The sequence below is a fragment of the Muscardinus avellanarius genome (genome assembly GCF_963383645.1).
Source record: "Muscardinus avellanarius genome assembly, chromosome: 2".
Classification (NCBI taxonomy): domain Eukaryota; kingdom Metazoa; phylum Chordata; class Mammalia; order Rodentia; family Gliridae; genus Muscardinus; species Muscardinus avellanarius.
In genome coordinates this window covers 133,065,411-133,092,308 of record NC_137787.1, presented here as the reverse complement: position 1 = coordinate 133,092,308, position 26,898 = coordinate 133,065,411, and the positions used below count along the sequence as shown (strand labels likewise).

General features: G+C 33.1%; 1 protein-coding gene across 5 annotated transcripts in view; it reads right to left on the bottom strand.

The window, feature by feature from the left end:
- NBEA (neurobeachin) overlaps positions 1-26,898 on the bottom strand; it is a gene marked incomplete at both ends in the record, with an annotated part of 621,684 nt that overhangs the window by 395,492 nt on the left and 199,294 nt on the right. For all 5 annotated transcript variants that reach the window (XM_080719963.1, XM_080719960.1, XM_080719962.1 and 2 more), the window contains 3 exons: positions 7,989-8,427; positions 20,136-20,231; positions 22,187-22,355. In XM_080719963.1, coding sequence (XP_080576089.1) covers positions 7,989-8,427; positions 20,136-20,231; positions 22,187-22,355 — 704 coding nt within the window. The remainder of the gene's footprint in view (positions 1-7,988; positions 8,428-20,135; positions 20,232-22,186; positions 22,356-26,898) is intronic.

Genomic DNA, 26,898 nt, shown 5'->3' with positions numbered 1-26,898 from the left:
TACATGAATACACTGAAATATACATAAATTTGGGCTCACATATTTTTTAAGATGACCATATAGCACTTAATTTGAATTTAAAAAACATAAAAGGTAAGAAGCACTGATCCAAACTATTTAAATATTCCACTCTTTTTGAAGACTTTCCATTCATAGTGATGGATACCGAAGGAATCTCCAAGCTACAAATGCTTTACTAACTGAATTTTTTAAATTTCAAGAATATTCTTTGTGTTCTTCCCCACACAATTTCAAATCTCCATTCTATACTTTTAAACTGAAAACTACAAAATACTTGTATAATTTTATACTTACTATAATCTCTATATACTATAAGGTTGTAAAGGTTATTAAAATAGTGCAAGCCAAAAATATCTCAATCTAATTCACTTCAACAACAGTTTTCATTGAGTTATTATGTCTCTAATGCACACAGTGATCACATAATACACATGAGTTTTTCTATTGCTGAATTCATCGTATCTCAATGATAGAGACTTGGGATATGATCTAAGATTCTCTCACCCACAGATTCATTTCACACATCTTTACTGAGCAGTTCATTTCTTGAGGGTCTGTTCTAAGTTCTGGAGTTTTATATAGAACAAAATCCTGTCCTCTTGGAACTTGCATTCCATGAGTCATGAAAGCATCATGAAATACAACATAAACAAACAAACATACTCTTTCGACAGTAAGTCCTATAAGAAAAATAGTGCATGGAAAAGGATAGACAATATTGTTCAAAAGGCAGTTCAGAGAAGACTGACAAAAAAAGTCATAATTGAAAAAAACGCTGAAAGGGTGAAGAAACAAGCCATGAGGATATATAGGGAATGGTGTGGCAGGCAGAGTGAACAGCAAGATGGCTTGTGTGACTACAGAAGAATGAGCAACATGGAGAGTGCATGAGATGAAATGAGAGAAGCAAGAAGGGCTCAGATCACAGGCCCATGGCGTAGATGTTGGATTTTGCTCAGAGTGGGATCAGAAGCCATTAAGGACTTAGAATGAATGACCTTAGCTTATAGAAGGATCGTTCTGGGGGCTATGAGAACAGACTTAAGGAAGTGAGGAACCTGGATAGGGTGATACTATAATAACACAAAAAAGAAAAAAACAATGGTAGGTGGGATCAGAAAGGCAGAGGGACACTGGTGAGAAGTGGGTCAAATTTTGGTTAGACTAATTAAACCGGATTTGCAGGACAGGATGTGGACGTGAGAAAAATCAAGGAAGATGCAAACATTTTTTGCCTTAAGCAACAGGAAGTGTTAAATGCCATTAATTACAATAGGGAAGACTATGGTTGGAGTACAATATCTACTAAGATATTAATCATCCAAATAATGGGTAGACAAATCTCTAGTTTCAGAGAGCCATTTAGAATGAGATATAGACATAAGAATAATCAGCATTTAGATGTTATTTAATTCCAGAAAAGTGAATAAGATTAACAAACCAGTGAGTGCCGAAAGACAGGAAATATTGTCCAAGGACAGTTTTGTGGGGGAGGGAGAAGGAGTCTCCATTCATTACTTCTGCAAATTTTGTAAAAGTAAGGATACTGCTTTATCTGTATACCTGGTGGTTTATCCTAAGTATATAAGTGAGATATTAAAGATAAGAAAGGGCTTTGCTGGGCGTGGTGGCACACCTGCAGCTTGTAATCCCCGTGCTTGGGAGGCAGAGACAGGAGGATCGCGCAGGTTCGAAGCCAGCCATGTGCGCTGGCTTAGGAGACCCTGTTTCCAAATAAAAAATTGTAAAAATAGGTCTGGGAGTGTAGCCCGGACGTAGAAGGGCTTCCAAGAAACCCAGTACCACCAAAAAAAAGGGGGGGGGCTTTTAAAATAGAGAATGTTATAATTATTCATGGCTCCTCATAAGAATCTTTTTCTTCTTTCTGTTCTTTTCTATAACACTTATTGATACCCAATAGGTTAAGGGATGTAACTACACTGACAGTTTTAGGAGATTTAAAGACATGTAAGACATGCCCACTGCTTGTGCAGTGTAGTTCAGTAATTGCCTGATCTGAGTTATGCCAGGACTTTTCAGGAGCACAAGATGTGCATTGTCAGGGAAGAATGACCTGAATCAGAAAGGTTGCTGGGACTTTGTCAAGTTGAGAAAAAAGTGTTCAAAATTCCTACAATAAATCTTAGCGAGACAAAGCAATAAGAAACAGCAACACAGACTGAAGGAACTTCAAATACAGATCCTTACAGCAAACGGAGAAGACTTTCTGTTCCAAATGAAAGCATTTTTCCTTTATTTTATAAATAACAAAATATTTAAGAATCACCATCAGCATTACATTTAAGAAAATGTCTCTGGTATAAAAGCTGGAGATCAATTTGGAGTTGAGGGAGGACACCAGGAAATAGGCTAGTTGGAAGAAAACAGAAAAATCCACCTGAGGTATGCCATGGGCTGAGGTGAGGTGACAGCTTTTGAAATGGAGACACAGTATCTTTTATCTTTTTCTGAGACTGCAGTTTTTTAGCCATACTGAAAAATAGGCATCTGTTGCTCTTTGAGACTAATTATAAAGCCATTTCATTTATTATAGGATTTTTAAACTTTTGTGTATTTTTTTAAAGACATAAGGCAGCTTAATCATATTATTCTATGGGTTGGGGCACTGGGTCCCACAGAAATACATAGAGATCAACTACTGAAAGCCAGTTCTCCTCATTTCCACATTATCATTCTTTCTGTAATGAGACTTATATGTGGCTAAATGTTTTGAAAAAGAAATGGAAACTTAGGAGAAAGTAGTATTAAAAGATTTTAGAATATAGTTTACTGCATCTCATCAGAAATGACAAGATAATTCTGAGGTTTTCATCTATTATGCTTCTCTGCTTTAAAAATGTTTGAAAAGAGGAATAGGTGAAAAGACATATATATAATAAATAACTTGAGTATTTCATTAAAATACCTATTAAAAAGAGATACTTTAATCAGCTCACTGAATTGTCTTTGTTAATGCCAAGAGAGATAAAGGCAGCAACATTATGGGAATTGGGATACAGCCATGCCTAGTCAAAAGTGCATCTCCTGGCAATTGGCACTAGAATATATATCCAGGACACTCCAAGCATTATAAAAATGGAGATTTCATTGGATGGAAATAGAAATTGCGACATTTGGCAGATTTGTAATCAATTTGGCTTACATTGACTTTTTCATCATTTAAGTGATCTAATCAAAATGTCATTTCCAAAAACTAGAAAGCAATAAGTACAGAAAGTAAAGTCCTAAAGTAATTACACTTTTTCACATTCTTACTTAATTCTAAGTTTAAACAAATCACTGGAAAAATCCTATCAACTCTATTACACATGTCTTTTGTTTATTTATTATAAATATTTCTTGATTATTTATTATTTACCTTGAATTTTCAGCCTAAATAAAACTGAAGAGACAATACCCACCCTATACTTTAGGTTTAGTAATATGAAGTCTAAATAAGTTGCTTTTTCAGGCTAATATTTTTTACAGAATAGATTTTATTTCAAAGATTCTTTTTTAGAGCATGAAACATTTAGAAGCTAATTTTTAAAAATTTGAGACATTAGTTTGCCTGAATATGTCAAACATAGTAATTCAAACACAAGCAGGTTTGTAAATATTAAAAAAGATGAAGCATGTAACTTATGTAAGATTGATGTCTGTCAGTAAAAGAAGCAACAGAGTTTTAAGCATTCTACAATATCCAAGACTTATAAAATTTTCAAAAACATAATAATATAAAAAATCCACAGAGAAGTACACTGCCTTCTTTTTTTGTCTTTTGTTGAAACCAAATGTTAATCAGGAAACCTAGAAAATTAAGACCGCGCTAAATCACAAGTAAGTACCAAATACTCAAAACATGGCAAGTCTATGAATACACAGGGCTAAAATTTTAGTTTTGTAAACAACTTGGCAAAGCTTAATTGTGGTTCTAGAGAAAGCCAAAAGTAACAGTTACTAGTATACCAAAAATAATACCTCAGCTCAAATAGTTAATAAACCAGAGAGCTATACCGAAACCTATTGATAGTACTAAAGAACTCTGCAACTTACTATGTAAATTTTAGAATGAGAATATCTAATTTTCCTGGTAGAAACAAAACCATCATAAATATTTCTCTTTAACTCACAGTAATAAAAATTTAGAAAAATTGTTCATAATGGACTTCTTCTATAGAAATTTCATTTCTTCAGAACAAAACTACAGAACAAAACTAAAGGATCTCTAGCATTTTTATACTTCATTAATATACACTTGTTAGGACCACAGTGTAACCAAAAATACATCCTTAAATCTGTATGTTCAGCAAAATGGAGAAAATAAAAGGAATAAGACTTTCAATATATATGCAAATAATATTTATATCTTATTTCATATATAATCTGATGAAATGTCTAATTCTAAAAGAAAAAAGTTTAATTCTAAATGTTTCTAAATTTGAGGTTACAACTTACTCAATGAAAAAAAACTTTAAGAGACTAAAATTAATAAGTTTCATTCTGAATGGAGACAACTACCCTGTATAGAACCTAAGTTAACATAATTAAAATCATATCGGTTGTTTTAGGAAATAATTTTCAAACTTACAGTCTAGAAAAAAGTACAACAAATACATTGTTAGCATGTTTGCAATAGACCCAATAAGTAACTGGTTAACACAAGTAAAATCATAGGTGATTTCCATTGGGTTTACACAATATTATTTGGAAATATGACTTATTACAAAGAACCTAGCCACCAAGCTTCAACTTTTTAACTAAAGATAAAAATAAAAATGCTTTATTGGAAGAGTAAGACCCATAATAATTCTCGACGTTCATTCTAAAGCCTGTCATCTTGGATCCAATTTTCAAAGGAGTCAGTCTGATGTTAAAAGACATGTCATAACTTGGATTTCAGACTTTAGAGCTTCAGAAATATGTTTATATATCTCATAATGTAATTACAGCTACCTTAAGACAGATAAGGCAAACGGTATCAATACACTGGAAAGATAATTGAAAAATGCAGTGGTCCAGAGGCAGTAGTGGGGATGATGCCTCTGAAAAGCTGTTCAAAGCTTCAGAGTTTGAAGTTAAATTTTTGATGTTGTCACTCTCAATCTATTGAATGGCTGACAGACAATCAAACCCGTCTGGCTGGCTGGCAGCTCATTTTGCTGGCAGGTGGCAAACAATTAGACACACCAATTTGTGCCTCCTGATGACATTAAAGCATGAAACTAAGTTGTATGCAGGGCCTAGTGATTTGTGTGAAAGCATTTCAAAAATAATACTCTTTGCCGTGGCAACTCATTTCAGACTGCCACCTCCCATTATGGCTTTGAGCAGTGAAGACGACAGACTTGAGTTACGTGCAGTGCAAGGCCGCTTCTGTTCAATCCGTCATTGGTGCCCCCTGAGACCTCAATCCCCTCCTTTCATCAATATCACCTCATCATTTACATTTGATAGTACTTGAGCTACTGCATATATTAACTACACTGGAGACTCTTTTCCTAAAAAGAACTGAAATATGCTTTGTGCTCTTCCATTTCATTTCTACTTACATAATTTAGAATAATAATTCCATTCCCATTGCATTCTGCACAAATGCTACCAAGAACAAATGAAAAATTCTATTTTTAAAGCAATATTCTCAAAAGTAATAAATTTGAGTAGCTAAGAATATTAGCACTCAAGTAATTGCTTTGAGGTTTAATTTAAAAATTTCTAACAATAACCCAAATTAAAAAAAATTCTTAATACTTATTCCAGTGAATTATCTTATGCAAACCACAATAATTCTCTATATTTGTTTTTATTTTAAAAATCTAAAGATATTATTTAAAGTTAAATGGGTTGTAAAACCTAATTCTATATTAAATTATCATAACATTTATTTCTAGATGTAGACTTACAGATATCCACAATTATGTTTATACCAACTCATAAACACATATAAAACTATACTCTGTGAACAGAAGCCAAATATGCAAGATAGAGGGCATCACTGTAAAATGGCATAAGGAACATTTACTATATGAATGAAAAAAGGAATATAATATTAATATAAACTATTAAAAAGAGAAAACTTCCAAAATTCAGTTTTATAGTATATTCTATAGCATATTTTATATAATTTAGTTTATTTTACTTTATAAAAACTTTTGAAACAACACATTTCACCTTATATGATGATTATTTGCAAATATAATACTCTGTAAGTTCACTGCCATTTAGATTGGACAAATTTCCAAGAGATACTATGTAAAACACTGTTTAAAATGTGCATAGGCAAGATTTAAATCCTATTTGTGTATGAAAAGGATAATGCATCCTAACTCAATGGCTTTATTGTCACAACTCTACCCCTAAATCCTAAAAATTCAAGATCTTCAGTTAGAACAAAGCAATTTGGCTATTTTAGAGAAAGCAATATGGAATTTATGTCATATTTGACTATATATTTGACGTTCCAATTTAAGAAACAATTGATCTCTGAATAAAATACTTATCAATCACCTCATTTGTGTATTATTTATACATCTTCAAATATAAAATTTGGGTATATAAAAATATTTTAAACATCAATAACAATGATGTAACTCAAATTGTAAACCAACACATTCTTTAGTTTATACATTAACATAGAAAAATAGTTAGGAATATACATCAATGCCCGTGTCTAACTTTAATAACTATTGTTAGTAATCACTGACTACCTAAAGTATTTTTCTAATGCTTCACATGTTTTTAAGTAAACCAAATAATGTTATGTCCATAGATGAAAGACTCACTACCCATCTTTCTAGCATGTACAGGGAGGAAAGAGGGACATATGAAGGAGACACCAAGAGCTCTTGTGTGTATACAGGAATGTGTCACTTTGAATTTTATTATGTTTAATTATAATGCACCATTAAATATTTAAAAATAAATAAATACATAATAAGGCATACTCTACATGCAGATCCTTAGGTTCTCAAATACTTTATTCTGCTTCTTTGAGTTATCATTTTACAGCATGTAGAGTGGAACAGAAATAGAATTTATTTCTTATAATTCTTTGAATGCTTTAATATTTAAATGTAGATATATGGACCAAATTGTAATTAGTTTAGATATCTAAAATGCCTTTCAAAAACATTCCCTTTCAAATACATGCCACAAAATATGGCATTTACACTGATACTAGACATCCCACGAGAAAAAATATTTCAAATGATTTTTTATTATTTCAATACACTTTCTTTGAAATTTCAAATAAATTTTAATACTTAGAGCAACCTATTTAATAACCAAGAATAATTATAGTTTTTTATAATACTACAATGGAATTTCAGAACCAGAGGAATCTCAGAGAGGTTTTGCCTATCACCTCTTCCACTTTATACATATAAAAAAAGTCACCATCTTGTACTCCATTAAAATGTATGACTAGAGTGCACCAATAAAAAATAAATCCAAAGAGAAAAATGATTTTTCCGGTGTACTATGGTCCTCTGATGATGGACTATAACCATAATATTGGGCTACCTATTTCCAAATCAATATGCTATGCACCATGTCATTTTGGAACTCCTTTTTTGAGATGTATTATTAAAATGTTTTATTGATCAATCACATTGACCTGTTCCTTTGATAGTATTTTGTGTGTGTGTGGTACTGGGAATGGAACCCAGAAGTATTCTACCTCTGAGCTACACCCTCAGTCCTATTAGTTATTCTTTATTTTGAAAAAGATTCTCACTGAGTTGCAAAGTTCCTTACTAAGTGGCTGAGGCTGTCCACAAACCACAATCCTCTTGTCTCGGGCTCTCAAATGCTGGGATTACAAGCATGTGCCACCATGCCTGACACCTTGGATAGTATCTGTAGCAGGACTACTACAGTAATAAGTATAATGTTTGTGAGACACTCTAATATTAAAAGAGTCTGATTTTGCTTCATAGTGCACTGTAAATAATAAGTTCAGTACATACCTGTCAAAGGAATGAAACTGCATAGGAAGAATAGCTTGCGCTTCTCTCTTCAGTGCTGGGTCAGGGTATGGAATAGGTTCAGGGCCACAGTCTGCAATTTCAACTGGGGCAGCCACAAGGCTTTTCAGTATTTCCTTGACATTGATGCCTTTGGTTTGACTAATGCTAGATATGGACGGAGCAGGCTTTAACATCTCACTGGGATTTTCAGTTAAGCTCTCTTGTGATTTCTTTACCTCAGAGGATAGAGTAGATAAGAGTTCACTCATGGCATCAGGACCTGGTGTAGTCTCTAATTCTGCCCCATTTAGGATGCTAGCCACTTGCTCCTCTCCAATTCCTGAATCTGTATGAGGAATTGTACTTTCTAGCTGTATCTCTTCACCGGGAGTTGGTGTCTCTTTTTCCTTTATAGTGTCTGGAAATGCAGCAGGTGTTTCTGTAACAAAAGGAATTTATTTTAAAAAGCTACACAAGTGAAAATCTGTATGATTTATAAAATGTTTCACATAAGAATAAAGAAAATAAAACATAGGAAACACAAATTTTGTAGTCCTATTTGTTACAATAACACAATTACATTGAAATATCATCCACATTCACCTGTCAATTTGTTAAGTAGACATCAACATGAACCCATGGCTTTAAAAAAGGTCATCTGGCATTTCAAAACTAATATCAGGAAATTATTCTCATAACAATCTCTTAAGCTTATAAATAATTTTCCCTGCATCCTTTCTTTGTCAACTACCAGTTATGCAATAAAGACTGTTATACTTCCTTAAAATTATTATTTTTCTTAAAAATATGAAACATTTTTATATCTTCTTTGGCATTTCAGTAACCGATAATAAATGTCTGCAATATTTAAATTAGTTGAAGACTTTAATTTATAATTAAATATAAGACTGAAGAATCTGAAAAATGTGAAGCATGTAAAATGATCAATTCAAAAATAAATTATTTAATTAAAATAATACCAATATGTGCCTTTATGATTATATGATTGTTTTGGAATACTCATACCTATTTTTGTAAAGTAATATAAAATTCAATTTGAAAAACTGCATAGATATCAAATGTATTTAGTGTACTAATTTAAAATAGATGAAATAGTGCTCACTTCAGCACCACATATACTAAAATTGGAGGAGATTAGCATGGCTCCTGTGCAAGGATTACATGTAAGTTCGTGAAGTGTTCTATATTTTGAGCAAAATACAATAGATGAAATGGAAGATATCTTTAAAGTGTCAAATTCTTATCAACTCTCATTATACTTAAGTTATCCATATAATAAAATATTAACAAATTCTAAATGATTAGCTAATTTAAGTAAAATTGTTATACATATGTATGTATATATATATATATGTATGTATATATATGTATGTATATATATGTATGTATATATGTATGTATATGTATGTATATATATGTATAGATAAATAGATACATAACTATCTTTTAAAGTCATTTTGAAGAAGAAAATAGTAAGAGACAATATGTAAATCACTTTCATTTTTTACATTATATATATGGTCTTTCCTTCTTATTTTAGAAAGGAAACACAAATTAAGAAATTCAATTAATTTAATTCTTATTTTAGTATGTTTACGTGTTTGTGTATATATTTGTATTTAATTTGTATTTGTTTTCTTTCTAAAAGAAGAAAGGCAGACTAAATTGTTTCTAAGATTTCTTCAAAACTCTAAATCTACAAATCCTTTAAAACTTTCTTAGGTTTTTATGATTGTTATTACTGTTCACTCTAGAGGGTTATTAGGACTAGAAGTCAGGAGATGGCCCAACCTGTCAAAAGCAACCTTGAGGACAGCAAGAGCTCTCCCCATCTCTAGTGAGAGCACAGAGCAATGTTGCGTTGATGATGTTGTCATTGAGAGGGGTCAACACTTGTGCAGAGTTTTATGCGTGCGCGCACACACACACACACACACACACACACAACACACACACACACACACACACACACACACACACACGGATTAAAGATAACATTAGGGTCTTCTTTAGTACCAGGCTCAATTTTCGGATTCTGTTCCTTACACAGCTGTGTTCCTATTCTGAATGTGGATTAAAGGCATGACATTCAAATTTACTAAAGGTGCGAATCTGTTAATTTTTTCAGATTAATTTCAGAATAATTTTGTCAAGTTTCAAAAGCAACAGAATGTTTTCCTTCTCGTTTAATTTCAATTATATTAAATACATATTAATTTTGAAAAAAATAACATCTTCATTTCATTCTTTCCCACTGTTAATATTCATTTCAATTGACTAAAAATATACATCCCTCAAAATTCAATGTTATAATGCAGTTTTCCTCTTTCATTATACGCTCTTTATTTTTCCTTTTTATAATTTCCTCTTTCTATTATAACATTTTCAATGTTATAATGTACTAAGTAGGCTTCATTTTGTTGGTTTCTTGTCACTTCTGTCAATGAAAGAAGTGAAGAAAACATTAATCTGAGATATAAGGTAATAATATTAAAAACTGAATGATCAATATGAAAGATAGAGTAGTTATGTTCATTATTATTTCAAAGATTAAAAATTAAAATAATTGCATCAAAGTTTTGAGAAAACAATCTCAATAATACTAGGTAAAGCTCTAGAGAAGAAAACAATTAGAAAGATAACTGTTGGTTTTTCATTTTTCTTTCTTTTTTGTTTGATAGTGGGGATTGAACCTAGGGGCCTCTGTGTCATACCCCTAACCATATTGTATTTTATGTATCATGAAAGAGGATCTTACAAGCTTGCTGAGTCTGGGTTCAAATCTGGGATCCTTCTGTCTCAGCCTCCCAAATACTGGGATTACAGGAATGTATCACTATGCGCAGCTATAGATTTTTAAAAATAAAACCTTATGAGAAAAGATTAAAACTAAAAACAAGATAACATTAGAAATGAGGAGAGAAAAACTGAGATGTTTCTGTAATATTTAACTTAAGGAAAAACTGGCAATATGCCACCAAGAAAGAAGGATAAATAGGAGGGATGTTCAGGAAACTAATTAAATTTTGAATCAGTAAAGTATGCAGAATTCTTACTGAAATACCAAAATTACTGCTTCATTTTTGAAGTCATAAGTATCTCGGTAAAAATAAAATTAAGACTTTTTGGTATTGTGTAGTTTGACCATTATTATATATAGTACATCCTGTGATGATGTTACACAGAAATATAAACAAATGCAATTTCAAATAAAAAAGATCAGTTGTCAAAACATACTTTAGTTTCTTCTCAATATATATTAATACCACTTATTTTTTATTTTTATGTAGATCATATTGAAAATGGCATACATTCAGACAGTGCTTGGTGCTCTCCCCCCCTTTGTGTCCCCTTTTCCTCCCTTCCAACAATGAGTGTCCAGGTTAACCATGCTGTATTCATACTTTTATACATATTCAGATGTAGCTTCTCCATTAATCAACCTCAGCCTTCTTCCTCTCCTACCCCCCTTCCATTTCTAGCTTTTCTGAGGTTTCTCCTCCATTATCTAGAGACTCTCTGGTATCCCCAATATTCCCTACTTTAGGCATATTAGAGAAAACATATGTCCCTTCTCTTTCTGTGCTTGGCTGATCTCACTTAACATAATGTTCTCCAGGTCTTTCCATCTTCTTAGGAATGACATGATTTTGTTCTTCTTTATAGCTGAGTAGAATTCCATTGTGTGTATTTCCCATAATTTTGCAATCCATTCCTCTGTTGATAGAGACCTAGGTTGGTTCCATATTTTGTCTATTTCAAACTGTGATGCTATGAACATGGGTATGCATATGTTACTGTAGTTCTCCAATTTCAACCCTTTTGGAAAGATACCCAGAAGTAACCGCTATAGCCAGATCATATGGTGAATACATTCCCAATTTTCTAAGGAATCTCCACACTGATCTCCATAGTAGCCGAACGAGTTTGCACTCCCAACAACAATGCAAAAGAGTTACTTTTTCCCCACATCCTTGCCAACATTTGTTTGGGGTTAGATGGAATCTCAGCGTAATTTTTATTTGCTAATCAAGTTTTGATGGCTAATGATGTTGAACATCTTTTTATGTATCTATTGGCCATTTGTATCTCTTCTTTTGTGAAGTGTCTATTCAATTCAGTTGCCTGTTTCTTGACTGGGTTATTTGTTTTGCTACTATAGAGTCTTTTGCGCTCTTTGTATATTCTGGATATTAGCCTCCTATATAAGTGGTGGCTGGTAAAGAAAGATCTTCTCTCCCATTCTATAGGCTTTCTCTTTAGGTTCTTGATGGTTTTCTTTGATAAGCAGAAACTTAAATTTGATGCCATTCAACTTGTTAATTCTTGCTTTAATTTCCTGTGCTTTGGAGGTCTTGTTGAGAAAGTTACTGCCTGTGCCTATATGTTAGAGTGTTGAGCCCTCCTCTAATAATTTATCCAAAATAGATTACATCCTGGGCCACAAAGCAAGCACCAGAAGATTCAAAAGACATAATTTAATTCCCTGCATTTTTTCAGACCACAATGGAATGAATGTAGAAATCAACAACAGGAAGATCAAAGGAAACTATTTAAATACATGGAGATTGCATGGTACACTATTGGATGATGAGTGGGTAAGATGAGAAATGAGTGTAGAAATAAAGAAATTTCTGGAATTAAATGAAAATAGAGACACAACTTATCAAAATCTATGGGACACTTTGCAGGCAGTGTTAAGAGGAAAGTTTATAGCACTGAGTGCCCACATAAGAACAGAGTGTCACCAAGTAATTAACCTAATGAAACATGTCAAGGACCTAGAAAAACTGCAACTGCCTAATCCCAAAGCCGGCAGAAGGCAGGAAATAATTAAAATCAGAGCAGAAATAAATGAAATAAAGAATAAAAAAACAATTCAAAGAATCAACAAAACAAAAAGCTGGTTCTTTGAAAAGATTTAAATAAGATTGACAGACCCTTGGCCACTTTAACCAAAAGAAAGAGAGGCTCAACTCAAATCATTAAAATCAGAAATGAAAAAGGAGACATCACCACAGACAGTGAGGAAATTCAAAGGATTATCAGAAACTATTTTGAAAACTTAATACTCCAATAGTTTGAAAAACATGGAAGAAATCCATAGAGTTCTAAGCACATATAACCTACCTAAATTGAACCAAGAGGACATAGCAAGCATAAACCAACCAATAGCAAGCAAAGAAATAGAGAAACAGCAATAAGGATTCTGCCATCAAAGAAAAGCCCAGGCCCTGACAGGTTTCCAGCTGAATTCTACAAAACCTTCAGTGAAGAACTAATTCCACCGGGCGTGGTGGCGCACGCTTGTAATCCCTGTGCTTGGGAGACGGAGACAGGAAAATCTCGCAGGTTTGAAGCCAGCTGCGCTGGCTTAAGAGACCCTGTTTCCAAATAAAAAATATAAAATAAGTCTGGGAGTGTAGCCCGGAGGTAGAAGGGCTTCCAGGAACCCCAGTACCACACACACACACACACACACACATACACACACACACACACAAAAAAAAAAAAACCTAATTCCAGTACTTCAATACTTGTTCTAGGAAATTGAAAGAGATAGAATTTCCCCAAATTCCTTCTATGAGGCCAGTATCATATTAATCCCAAAACCAAATAAAGATACCTCAAGAAAAGAAAATTAGAGACCAATATCCTTGATGAATATAGATGCAAAAACTCTAAACAAAATACATGCTATACGCATTCAAACCCATATCAAAAGAATTGTATACCACGACCAAGCTGGTTTCATCCCAGAAAAGCAAGGCTGGTTAAACATATGCAAATCAATATAATTATTTACCACATTAATAGAACTGAGAAACAAAACCACATGATCATATCAATAGATGCTGAAAAGGCATTTGACAAAATTCAACACTCATTCATGTTGAAAACAATAAGAAAATTGGAATAGAAAGAAAGTATTTCAACATCATTAAGGCAATATACAATAAATCCAAAGCCAATATTATATTGAATGGGGAAAATCTTCAAGAATGTTCTTTAAAATCAGAAGCAAGACAAGGATGCCAACTATCACCACTCCTTTTCAATATAGTCCTTAAGATTCTTGCCACAGCAATAAGACAAGAGAAGGATATCAAAGGAATTCAAACAGGAAGAGAGGAATTAAAACTTGTTTTCAGATGACATGATCCTTTATCTAGAAGACCCAAAGAACTTAATCAAAAGACTACTGGAGCTGATTAACCAATACAGCAAAGTTGCAGGATACAAAATCAATCTAAAGAAATCAGTTGCATGTCTATATGCCAACAATGAATCCACAATGAAAGAAAGAAAACAATTTCATTTACTATAACCTCAAAACCAATAAAATACCTAAGAATAAACCTAACCAAAGATGTAAAAGACCTCTACAATGAAAACTATAAAGCATTAAAGAAAGAAATTGAAGAAGATCTCGGAAGATGGAAAGATCTCCCTTGCTCATGGATAGGCAGAATAAATATCATCAAAATGGCTATTCTGTCAAAAGTGATCTACAGATTCAATGCAATTCCTATCAAAATACCAATGACATTCTTCATAGAACTGGAAAAATCAGTCATGAATTTTATATGGAGAAAGAAAAGACCCACAATAACCAAAGCAATTCTCAGCAATAAGAACCATGCAGGAGGCATCACAATCCCTAACTTCAAATTATACTATAGAGCAAAAGTAGTAAAAACAGCATCGTATTGGCACAACAGGCAGACTAACCAGTGGAATAGAACAGAAGATACAGAAACAAACCCACACACCTATAGTCAATTAATCTTTTACAAAGGGGCCAAACTCATATGCTGGAGAAAAGACAGCCTTTTCAACAAATGGTGCTGGCAGAACTGGCTATCTATTTGTAGAAAGATGGAATTAAATCCTTACCTCTCATTGTGCACAAGAATAAACTTGAGATGGATCAAAGACTTAGAAATTAGACCAGAGACTGTGAAGTTATTAATACCATTTAAAGAACATGCTTTCAACTGATACCATAAACGTTAGCTTAGAAACTTTTATTTCCAGATTCCATCTTGTGACACTAAAGTTCTTTGAGGACTTATCCCAGTGACTTTAATGGGAAGTTAGGCATAAATAGCAGAGCCAGAATAAACGATTGCATCTGTGCAGGTTGTATGAATGACAATGGCTTGTAAGTTTCAGTAGTTCTCATCAGTTTCTGTAGCAATGGGCTACGTCATTACACAAAGCAGAACAGTACTAGCCTGAGTGATCTTAAACTTGTCAGAAACCGGCAATTGGATGCCAGATGCCCCTTTTTCTTAGTGCCTTTCATTGATTTAAATGAATTTATTTAAAATATTTTTGAAAAATATGGGCTTAAGTTCAGCAAAGAACATGATGTTTACATAGTGACCTCATTTATCACATTCTTTCCTCCAAAATTCCTATTTTACAGTGATTTATGAAGTGTTTCAATGTGTTTTACATATTAAAGTACTGAACTTGCTATTTTCCAAACTTTCTAAATAAGGACTAACATGAAAGAAACATACAGCTGCTGTTAGCACAGCACTAGAAGTTATATTAAGCATTTGTTCTTCAAGTAGTTAACATTAAGGAAACCAAATCACTTTAATATAAAATCAAACATGAGAACCATATGTAACTAAACTATATTTTGATTACATTAAATATGTATGCACAAGATTAGGTTACATAAAAATTAACCAACTCCCAAGAGAAAAAATACATAAGATTTTAAAGTTACTGTTGAAGTTTATTTTTACACACTAAAAAAGATGATAATGAGTTAAGTAATTACTTGTAGTTACTTATTACAATGATTTGTTTGTTTCTTTCCATATGAAAAGAAGACAACTTCAGGAGAACTCAATGTTATTACTAAAAATAGACCCATAATTGACCAGATGATGTTTGAGAAAATAGAGTTAAGAACCAAAAATGTCTTCCAACTGATACTTTGATTAGGTATGGGACTTTTAGAATTTACCCAACATGGAGATGTTGAACTTTTTGGATGTACACATTACTAATACACTAATTTGGGGATTTTCCAGGTCAAAACTTCATCAAATACTCTCTCTTTCCCTTCACTTCTCTTCCCTCGCCTCTACATGTGCATTCATTCTTTTTGGCTCTATTTCTAATTCTAGAATAACTGGAATATATTTAAATATACTAATCATTTTCTTCTGTTTCAATTTTTCTACTGAATTTCTCTAGTAAATTTTTCATTTCAGTTACTGTAATTTACAACTCCAGAATTTTTATTTGGTTCTTTAATTTTTACTTTACAATTTTTAACTCTGTTTATTTTCTCTATTTGATGAGACATCATCCTCATACTTTTGATTCTTTAGAAAAGGATCCTTTTAATTATTTGAGAATATATATAGTAGCTATTTTAAAGTCTCTTTGGAATATCTAGGCCTCTTTACAGGCATTGTCTATGGACTACTTTCCCCTTTTGTGTACAGATCATACTTTGTTGTTTCTTTGGTTCGCTCATGACTTTTTTCCTCAAAAATTAGACATTTTAAATAATATAATGTGGCAATCCTGGAACTTAGACCCCTCCCAAAAAGTCTGTTACTGTCCTGTTTATTGGCTTTCTTGAGCTAATTCTGTAAAATCCGTTTTTTATCATCTATAGCCACAGATCTCTACTCAGTTACCTAGTGGTTAGCAAATGATTGGACAGACATTCTCTTAAATGTCTTGAACTAGTAAATCTTCTACCCTTTGTTAGAGGCTCCCTGTGTTAGAGGCTCCTGCAGTTTTAACACACTCCCTTAGTCTATACTTCCTATTTGTATGGGGCCTCAAGGTTAACAAAAGTGAGAGATAGGGCCTTCTTTGGTCTTTTCTAGGCTGAATACAGCATCAGAAATATGGGTATCACACTCTGAGAATTTCTTTTCAAAAAGTTAGGCAAAGTTTTTGTTCGCTCCAATTGGCACTGTCACTTTAGGCAGCTACAATGTTAAAAAAAATTTACTGAGCAAGGAATGGTGGCCCACGCTTATAATTTCAGCATTTGGGAGGCTGAGACAGGAGGATCTTAGCTGGTGGACAGCCTCAAGTACTACTTAGTGAGGCCATTTGTAACTCAGTGAGACCCTGTTTCAAAATAAAGAATAGAAAATAGGGCTGGGCATGTGGCTTGGAGGTAGAATGCCTCTGAGTTCCATCTCCAGTACTGCCAAAAAAAAAAAAAAAAAAATTACTGATGATTTCTTTTTTTTTTTAAATGCCTGGAAGATAGGACTTTTACTATCAAGCAAACTCTAATAAGACCAAATAATGATAAGTCCCATAAATGGAATTATCCAGACAGTATATATGGACAGCTCAAATAGTTTTAATGCTCTAGGGATAGGGCTTTCTAAGGAACTCCAAACCAAACCTGGTCTACTCCCTTCCAGGGGCTGCTAGCTGCTGGTAACGGCTATCAAAGAACTTGGGAGAAAGGACAACAATAAGGTGAGATATATTACTATTGATCTTTGCTGTTCTTTTGAAGATTGTACAGTTTTTCTAAAATTAATACCATTTGGATTACTATAAGAATTTCCTTGCTTTCTGAGAACGAAAAAAGTAAATTTTGACAATTTTTTTGGTGGTCCTAGAGATGGACACAGGGGCATTCTACCTTTGAGCTACATCCCCAGTCCTACTTTTTATCCTTTATTTTGAAAGGAGGTCTCACTGAGTTGCAAAGAGCCTCATTAAATAGCTGAGGCTGTCCTGGAACCATGATCCTCTTATCTCAGCCTCCCAAATGCTGGGATTACAAGTGTAAGCTACCATGCTCATCAAAGAATGTTCAATATCACTAAGCATCAGAGAAGTACAGTGAGTCAATACCTTACCCATTTTATAAGGGCTATGATTAAAAAGACAAAGGACAAAAGACAAAGGTATGTAGTACATGCTTGTAATTCCCAGTACTTGGGAGGCTGAGACAGGAAGATTGTGGTTCTCAGACAGCCTTAGCTATTTAGTGAGGCCTTCTACAATTTAGGGAGACTTTATTTCAAAATAAAGAATAAAAAATAGAGCTGGGGGTGTAGCTAAGAGGTAGAATGCCCCTGGGTTGCATCTCCAGTACCACACACACAAAAAAAAGAAAGATAGAAAGAAAAGAAGAGAAAAGAGACAAAAGACAAGTAATTAAATGGAAGTGGAGAAAAGGGAAGCCCTTTACATTCTGGTGGGAATGTAAATTAGTACAGGCAGTTTGGAAAATAGTATCTATAGTATTTTGTATTCTACAAAGTATTAAAAATGGAACTACCTTATGGTATAGCAGTTCCACTTTGGGTTATATACCAGAAGATAATGAAATCTGTAGGTCAAATAGATTTTGTGGAGCCGGGCATGGTGGCGCACACTTGTAATCCCAGCACTTGGGAGGCTGAGACAGGGTATTACGCAGGTTCAAAGCCAGCCTTGGCTACTTAGTGAGACTCTCACTAAGTAGAAGAAAGAAAAAAAGGATGCTATGATAAAGAATTAGGTGATGGAAATGAACATTGGAAATAAACTTTCGCCACCACACAACTTTATTATACATCATGGCTAAATAAAAGGTTTTAAGCAAAGAATTATTTCCCAAAAGAAATGTCTATGAATATTTTGAACAATTACTGAGGATATAAATATTTAAAGTTTATGATGTCATGATAAGCTTTCTGCATACTTATCTAATCTAAGTTGAAATGGTAGTAATGCCATTCATGGGAATCACATACATCTAAACCTGTTTTGTTCTATTTCAAAAACACTGAGAGAGCAAAAAGTGTCATGGAGGCATGTTGATGTAATTGGAACTCAGAAAGATCAGCATATCCATTGTAAATGTGCATCCAAAATGAAGCCAGAAATGCTATAAGTTAAAAAATGCATCCTCATGTTCGTGAAATAGCCAGTTACAATACTGCATCTGTATATATATAATATAAATTATGCTACAATGAAAGAAATGGATTCTAGACCCGATTTTCCTATGTATAGATCTTCTATTATTAGAAAGCAAAACATAAACTATTCTAACAAATCCATAAAATGATAAAGGTGATATCATTTCAAGGATTAAGAGAATTAGATCAGTCCTGAATATCAAGATATTTCACTTGTAATTATTAAATTTTATAACACATATCATAGAATCTCTTAGATCTTAACTTTAGCTTTATTGTTTGATCTTCTCTAACTCAGGAAAAGACATTGCCATCCTTCTCTGCTTGGAAGCATAGAGTTCATGAAAAACAGTTTACAAGTATGACAAAAGTCAGTCCAATTCATATATAACATGAAAATATAAATTTATATATATTTAATAAACACACCTAGCTGTGTGTGGTGGTGCACGCTTGTAATCCCAGCACTTGGGAGGCTGAGACAGGAGGATCGTGTAAGTTCAAGCTACTTAGTGAGGCTCTCAGCAACTTAGTGAGACCCTGTTTCCAAATAAAATATAAATAGGTCTGGAAGTGTAGCCTGGAGGCAAAAAGACCCTGGGTTCCATCCCCAGTACACACAAAGAAAAGTAATAAAATAATATACACAGCTATTTCTGTGATACTGGCGAATGAACCCAGGGGCATTCTATCTCTGAGCTACACTCCCAACCCTTTTTATTTATTTTTCCATAAAAGCACTGTGCCACATAACAATGTAAACACAGGAGTATCCACCATATTCACCATCCCAGACACTTTGCAAGGTATGTATACAGGAAAATCCAAAGACCATCACACCATTCTGCCTATTACAACCCTTTGTTCTTCAGCAACAAAACTTTTGTTAATCTGACCCACTACTTGTTACTAGTTACTGTTACTATTAAGGTATGACTCTTTTACAATCTCTAGTGTATGCCACCATTGTTATATTAATGTATATTTAATTAAGTATACTTACTTTGAAGATGATACTTAAATATAACAGAATACAAATAAAATAGCTAGACATTGCTCTCAGTAGCCAGGCATAAATACAACATGTGATATCTCTATAAACCTGAGGCATATATTTATCCATAAACAATTACCTCATGAAGATTTATTTTATAACAACTCATTAAATAAGAATACCAAACAGGTCAGGAGATGATGTCAATGTTACCTTTGTAAAATGAGTGGGCAAAGCTCTGCTCAGGAATTAACTTGGCAAGGAATCCATGGTTCAAACTTGGATGAGGGATAGATGGTATGACCACAACTGTGGAGAAAATCATGGAATCAAATTTGAGGCAGCATGTAACAACCTACAACAGGATCCACTGAAGACCCATACTACTTCTGTATTATTGTGACATGCAAACAATACTAGCAAAAAAATAATGTATCTCTGAGGAAAGAAAGAGTTATGCATTCAGGGAAAGGAAATAATATACTGAGGAGAATTTTAGAGAACATACATAGAGACAAATACCCAAGAAAATCAGAACTGAAAGGTTCACTACAATATTGCTTATTTTACACATTTATGATGGATATGAATGCATTAAAATGAAAAAAGTTAAGATGATAAGGTCATAGTGTCTTAAATGGTGAAAGGATATAAACTAGAATGTCATAATGATGTTTAGTTTGTAGACTAAAATAAAAAAATGAAAGTATATTACAGGAGAACAATGACATGCTTAAATGTTAAAAGTAAATATGACTTACAACAGCAAAATATTATAGCTAAAAAATAACTCTGATCTCCAAACAGCAGTAAAAGGTAAATGAAATGTGATATGCTTATGAAAAAACAAGATGCAGAGATTTGACCACTAATTTATATTCATTTTTAAAATATCCATTTAATTCTATAGATTTTATGCATTTATTTAGGAAAGATAATCATAACTAGAAATTAATCAGAAGGAACAGGAAATAACCATTAAGATATCAAACTTATTCTGTAAAAAACAGAGAAACAAACTTGATAAAAACACCTGGCAGGAAATGCAAATGACAGAAAGCACCTCATGGGATTGAAATATTAGTTGCTAGAAAATGTATTTCTAGTTTTCAAGCAGAGTAGGCAAAGCTGATTAGTAAGAACTCCCGCAACATGAGTGTGTTTTGCAAATGAGAAGAATAAAATAACCCAAGATGGTTCATTGTTGTCTATGATGTTACCTTTCCAGATGTTGGATTTTAGTTGAGTAGTCTACTTTGTATAAAATTTGTGCAACTTGTAAAAATTTAAAAAATAAGTTTGCATATCATGAACAACTGATAAGACTATTTAGACACTGTATACAACAAGAAGAAAGTTAGAGAGAAAAGAAGAAAAGAAAGAAGGAAGAGAAGAAAGAAAAGGAAAGCTATTTTTCAGCTATGCTATAAAGATTTATATTTTGCTTTAGTCCTTGTCTTGAACAACTCTATAAAGAACTCCTCCTTTCATGGTTATGTAAGTTAAGAGGAAATTTTTTTATATATTCTCTTTTTTATTTATAAGTGGAAAATATTGAAAACAGTGTACATTTAGATTGTGCTTTGTGCCCTTCCCCCCTCCCAATAAAGAGTGCCCAGGTTAACCATGTTATATTTATACTATTGCACATATTCCTATGTAGCTCCTCCATTGAACAACCTCAGCTTTCTTCCTCTTCTATCCTTCTCTTCAAGCTTTGCTGAGATTTCCCCTCCATCATCTGGAGTCCCTCTGGTATTACCACTATACTCCCTCGCTTGGGCATATTAAAGAAAACATATGTCCCTTCTCTTTCTGTGCTTGACTAATCTCACTTAACATAATGTTCTCCAGTTCTTTCTATCTTCTTGCAAATGCTATTATTTTATTCTTCTTTATAGCTGAATAGAATTCCATTATATGTATTTCCCATAATTTTGCAATCCATTCATCTGTTGATGGAGATCTAGGTTGGTTAGAGGAAATGTTTTTAAGTGTGAATTTAAGTGTGAGTTGCTTGTTCATTAAATAGTGCTATAACTAAATAACTTATATTGAGTAGAAAACAATAAAATAAAAGCTGCGCTGATAAAATGAAAACATAGTAAATATAAAAATTCATACATTTTTTGAAATTAAAGAACATAAGTTACCACTTATATACTATTTATAAAATTAGAGATGATTATGAGAAGGTCCAATTTAATATGGATGGGAAAAAGAGATAAATGATGATAAAATTTTAAATTAAAAATATTACGTACCTGTACTTGTTGGAGAGTTTATTTCTTGTCTGATGTTTCTACCTGGTTGGCTTCCAGTTCTTGCAGTCTCTCTCTGGGGTTCTAATATGTCGCGATATTTAGAGACCATCAGAACGGAAATGAAGTAAACAACAGCCAGAGCTAAGAACTGTGCCTGTTTGCTATCATCCTGTATAAAATAAAAATTCAATTTTACACTCAAAAGTTTTAAATTGTATGTGAGTTTCAAAATATAAATAACTATTCCTGCTTTGCTTCCTTTATAGAGAAAAATACAATTAATTTATATTAGAACCTGCTAAACATATTTTTTACTGTCATGTGAGTTTAATATAAACATTAAAATATATCATTTGAGTTATAGGTCAAAATGTAATTTCAAAATACTAAAATATTAAAGTTTTGCTAAATATACCACAAACTTTAATCCTTTGATTTTTTAACCATTTGTAACCACTACTTGAAATACAGCATGTACGCTTATAAAATATACAAATGGCACAAAGTTCAAAATAAAAATCAATGTCCTTAGCCGGGCATGGTGGCACACACTTGTAATCCCCGCGCTTGGGAGGCAGAAACAGGAGGATCGCGCAGGTTCAAAGCCAGCCACGCTGGCTTAAGAGACCCTGTTTTCAAATAAAAAGTATAAAAATAGGTCTGGGAGTGTAGCCCGGAGGTAGAAGGGTTTCCAGGAACCCCAGTACCAAAAAAAAAAAAAAAAAAAAAAAAATCAATGTCCTTTATTTTTGAAAATCAAGAGTTTAAATATTATAAATGGATAAAATTAACACAATAAATTATAATTGGAATACATCCAAAATTCTAATATACTACTACCTGAGCAAGAAACTACAGGAGTAAAACCTGGGGAGTAAAAACAATGGGAGACCATAAAACATGAACTTCATACAAGCTCACCATGACTTAGGAGGGCGATATGGGCAGCATGAGAAAGTACTGATTAAATCTTCAGCATTAACAGATAAAAAAATAATTTGCCCGGGTGGTGGCACAAGCTTGTAATCCCAGTATTCAGGAGGTGGAGACTGGAGGATTTCAGTTCACAGACTGCCTCAGCTACTTAACAAGGACCTTCGCAACTCAGTGAGACTCTGTTTTAAAAAATAAAAATAAATAAAAATAAATAGGACCAGGGTTGTAGCTGGGAGGTGGAATCCCCCTGGGTTCCATCCCCAGTAATGAAAAAAAAAAAAAAATTCAACTATTCTGCATAGACAAAATGGCCTCTAAATCAGAGCCAATATTTGAGGCTCCTCATTTCAAAAACTGAATGATAAAATGGAGTTTTCCAGAGGAAAAGAGAAAAGTGGCAGTGTCTGAAAAAAGTAGTCCATGTTAACTTTAGAGATAATTTTAAAAAAGCAGACAGAAATCTAACTGAAAGGCTAATTTCATAATAGGTTTGCTTTCCAAAAATGTAAGAGCTTCAAAGAATCTTGAGAGAGCTCTTCAAAAAGCCATACCCATCTTTTAAAGGAATAATGATAAGAACTCTAACTTATATGACCTCTAATACCACTTCCATAAGACTGTATCTAAGGAATAAAATGTAAGCAATTATTAAGTCTTTTCTGTAAGCTAGGTAAAAGTGATCCAAGCCACACTTATTAGTAGTAGCTATGATCCATAGATAATAGGTAAAAAAATATGACAGAAATAAGAAAAACAAGTGTACATTAAATTCTATTAACTTCATTATCACGTACTTTATATTTTTCACTTCATTTAAGTATAACACAAATAAGATTCAGATTATATGTGCATTTATGAGAAAACAAATACTAATTATTTACTAATAATTACTAATTTACTAATAATTATTACTAATAATAACTGAGAAAACAGTTACTAATTATTCAATATTGTGCAAGAGAATTAGCAGGGTTAATGGAGAAAATGACCAAAATAGATAAAATTTATTCTGAAATAATATGGATTTAGTGTTTCATGCACTGTGGTAACACCTTTTCTACAGGTAGCTTTCTAGGAAGTACTTCAAATGTATATTCCTTAAATTATCCTGCTGAAGTGATAAACAGAGAAAAGGGACAGTATCAAATACTTAAGCAGTTATAAAGGAAAATGAAGTGCAACCATACTAACAAAATACAGACGGCACACACAGCTCTACCTGTGATCAATCATATTTCTTACAATAGTTCACTTCTAGAACTGAAAACTCAGTATCAGAAAATTAGATGCCATTCAAGAAATATATGTAGAAGAAAGAGGGACAGAAGGGAAGAAGAGAGGGAAGAAGAAAGACAATCACTCAGCTGTGAGGTTGCAGAGTTAAAAATAACAGGAACTATGAATTATGGTAGTGGTCACGCTAAACTTCTACCTGGCATGAAAAAGAGTTGTCTTTTCTTTTTATATTCAGGTCTTTATGCCAATTGTGCTGCTTATTCTTGTTTCTGTCTTTAAAAAATAAAGCATGGTATACATAGAAGTTAAACATCTAGAGAATATCTAAATTTTTATAGAAATTAGCTTAATCTTTTAAGTATTTTATTATTATGAGGATATAAACTCTATTAAGTTTTGTCTTTGTGCTTAAAAAATGGGTATCTCCATTACTCAAGTTTGTTTAAGTTAGATAATCAATGAGCTCTGAAATTCTTCAAAAACTTTAACACTTCAACTAAGATAACGAAAAACTTCCCATTTCAATTTGTGGGGTGTGTGCGTGTGTGCGTGCACGTGCTTGTGCGTGTGCGCGTGTGCGTGTGTGTGTGGTGCTGGGGACTGAAACACATGGCATTCTAACTCCAAGCTACACCCCCAGCCCTATTTTACTTGTTGTTTTGAAACAGGGTCTTGCTAAGTTGCTTAAAGTTTGTTAAATTGCTGAGGCTATCCTCTAATCTGCCATCCTCCTGTCTCAGACTTGGGATTACAGTTGCACACCACCACACCTAGCTTCCAATTCAATTTTTAACTTTTTTTATTGGTACATTTTAGTCTTACATCTTAATGGGGTACAACATGGTAGAGGCATACATGCACACATCGCTCATTTAGCCTTTCCTCAATTTTTAAAGATTAAAACTTACTTTAGCTTATCTAATTATAATGAATTTTACTATCAATTTTAGCTTCCTGAAAAACACTGAAAACAAAGTTTTTTTCTAACCACATAACAAACTTTGCCACGTCACTATTTTATTTGCATCTAAACAGTTCACATGAGTTTAAAATAGCAATATCATCATCATAAAAAAATGCATGAGAGAGCTGGGCGTGGTGGCGCAGGCTTGTAATCCCCACGCTTAGGAGGCGGAGACAGGAGGATCACGCAGGTTCAAAGCCAGCCGTGCTGGTTTAAGAGACCATTTCCAAAAAGATAAAAAAGTATGAAATAGGTCTGGGAGTGTAGCCCAGAGGTAAAAGGGTTTCCAGGAACCCCAGTACCACCAAAAAAAAAAAAAAGAAAGAAATAAAGAAAGAAAGATCAGAGAAAGAAGAAAAATGTATACTCCGATATTATATCAAGTTTTTCTCCTGCCATATAGTCATTATGTACTCAAAAATCCTTAAATGCATAGTAATCCTTAATATCTAAGTTTAAATGTTTGTGTGTTTATGCCTATAGCCTTATGAGAAAACTATATACTTGAAAAGTAATACAGCTAGGGAAGATTTAAGGCGGAAAAATAACCAGTAAATTTCTCCTCCTTCAGATAATAGCCTAACAGTTATTTGTTCTAAAGATCAAATAGATAGATGCTTATGTATACATATTTATACACACACATACATTTCTTTAAAACCTAAAAGTCTGGAATCTCATTTGTTTTAGAAATTAAGGCAACTAAAGTTTATTACAGACTTTAAAAATTTCAAAAGCAAAGTAGAATTCTTAGCATAGTATTCAAAATACTATCACTTGTGACTGACTCTAAAGAACTATCATTTGAAAAACATTTCTAAATGTCACAGACAATTTAATATGAGAAAGGCATCTTGGAAGCTATGAAATATGAACAGATGAAAAGATAATGCTTTGGAAAAATCTGGTTAGATTTTTACTCTACCTAATACTAGCTGTGTGGTCTTGATGTTTCTCAGTCTTAACTTTCTCTTAGCCCTAAGTTAGAACCTTAGGATAATAAAGATTCAATGCTTGATAGTGTAAACTCAAAAAACATTAGTCATATTACCTTGATGATGTCTGGAAGGTATACCCTAGCAGTGCTTAATGCAATTCCCTATCTTCAGGAAAGAAGCTAAGTGCCACTACTAGATTATTTTACAACCTATTTACAAAACATCTATGAGCCCAGCACAGTCTCAGGGGCCTGTAATCCCATCTACTCAGGAGGCTGAGGCAGAAGAATTGCAAATTCCAGGCCAGCCTAGGCACCTTGGTGAGATATCATCTCAAAATAAAAAAGCAAAAAAGAGCTGAATGTATCTCATTGGCAAAGTGTCCCTGGGTCCAACCCCTAACACCAGGGAAAAAAAAAATCAGGATTATTTTTGTGTCACAAAATTTATCTCAAAAATATAGTTTCAGTGGCTATGTTTTCCACTAACTAAATATGAGAAGATCTATTAAGCTAAAACAAAACTGTTGTGTACTTATAATGCTGTCAATTTCCTGTAGGTACTGCAAGTAGAACTACTGTATAATAAGACAAATACTTCAAGATTTTAACATGTATTGGTAAAGAGCTATACAAAGC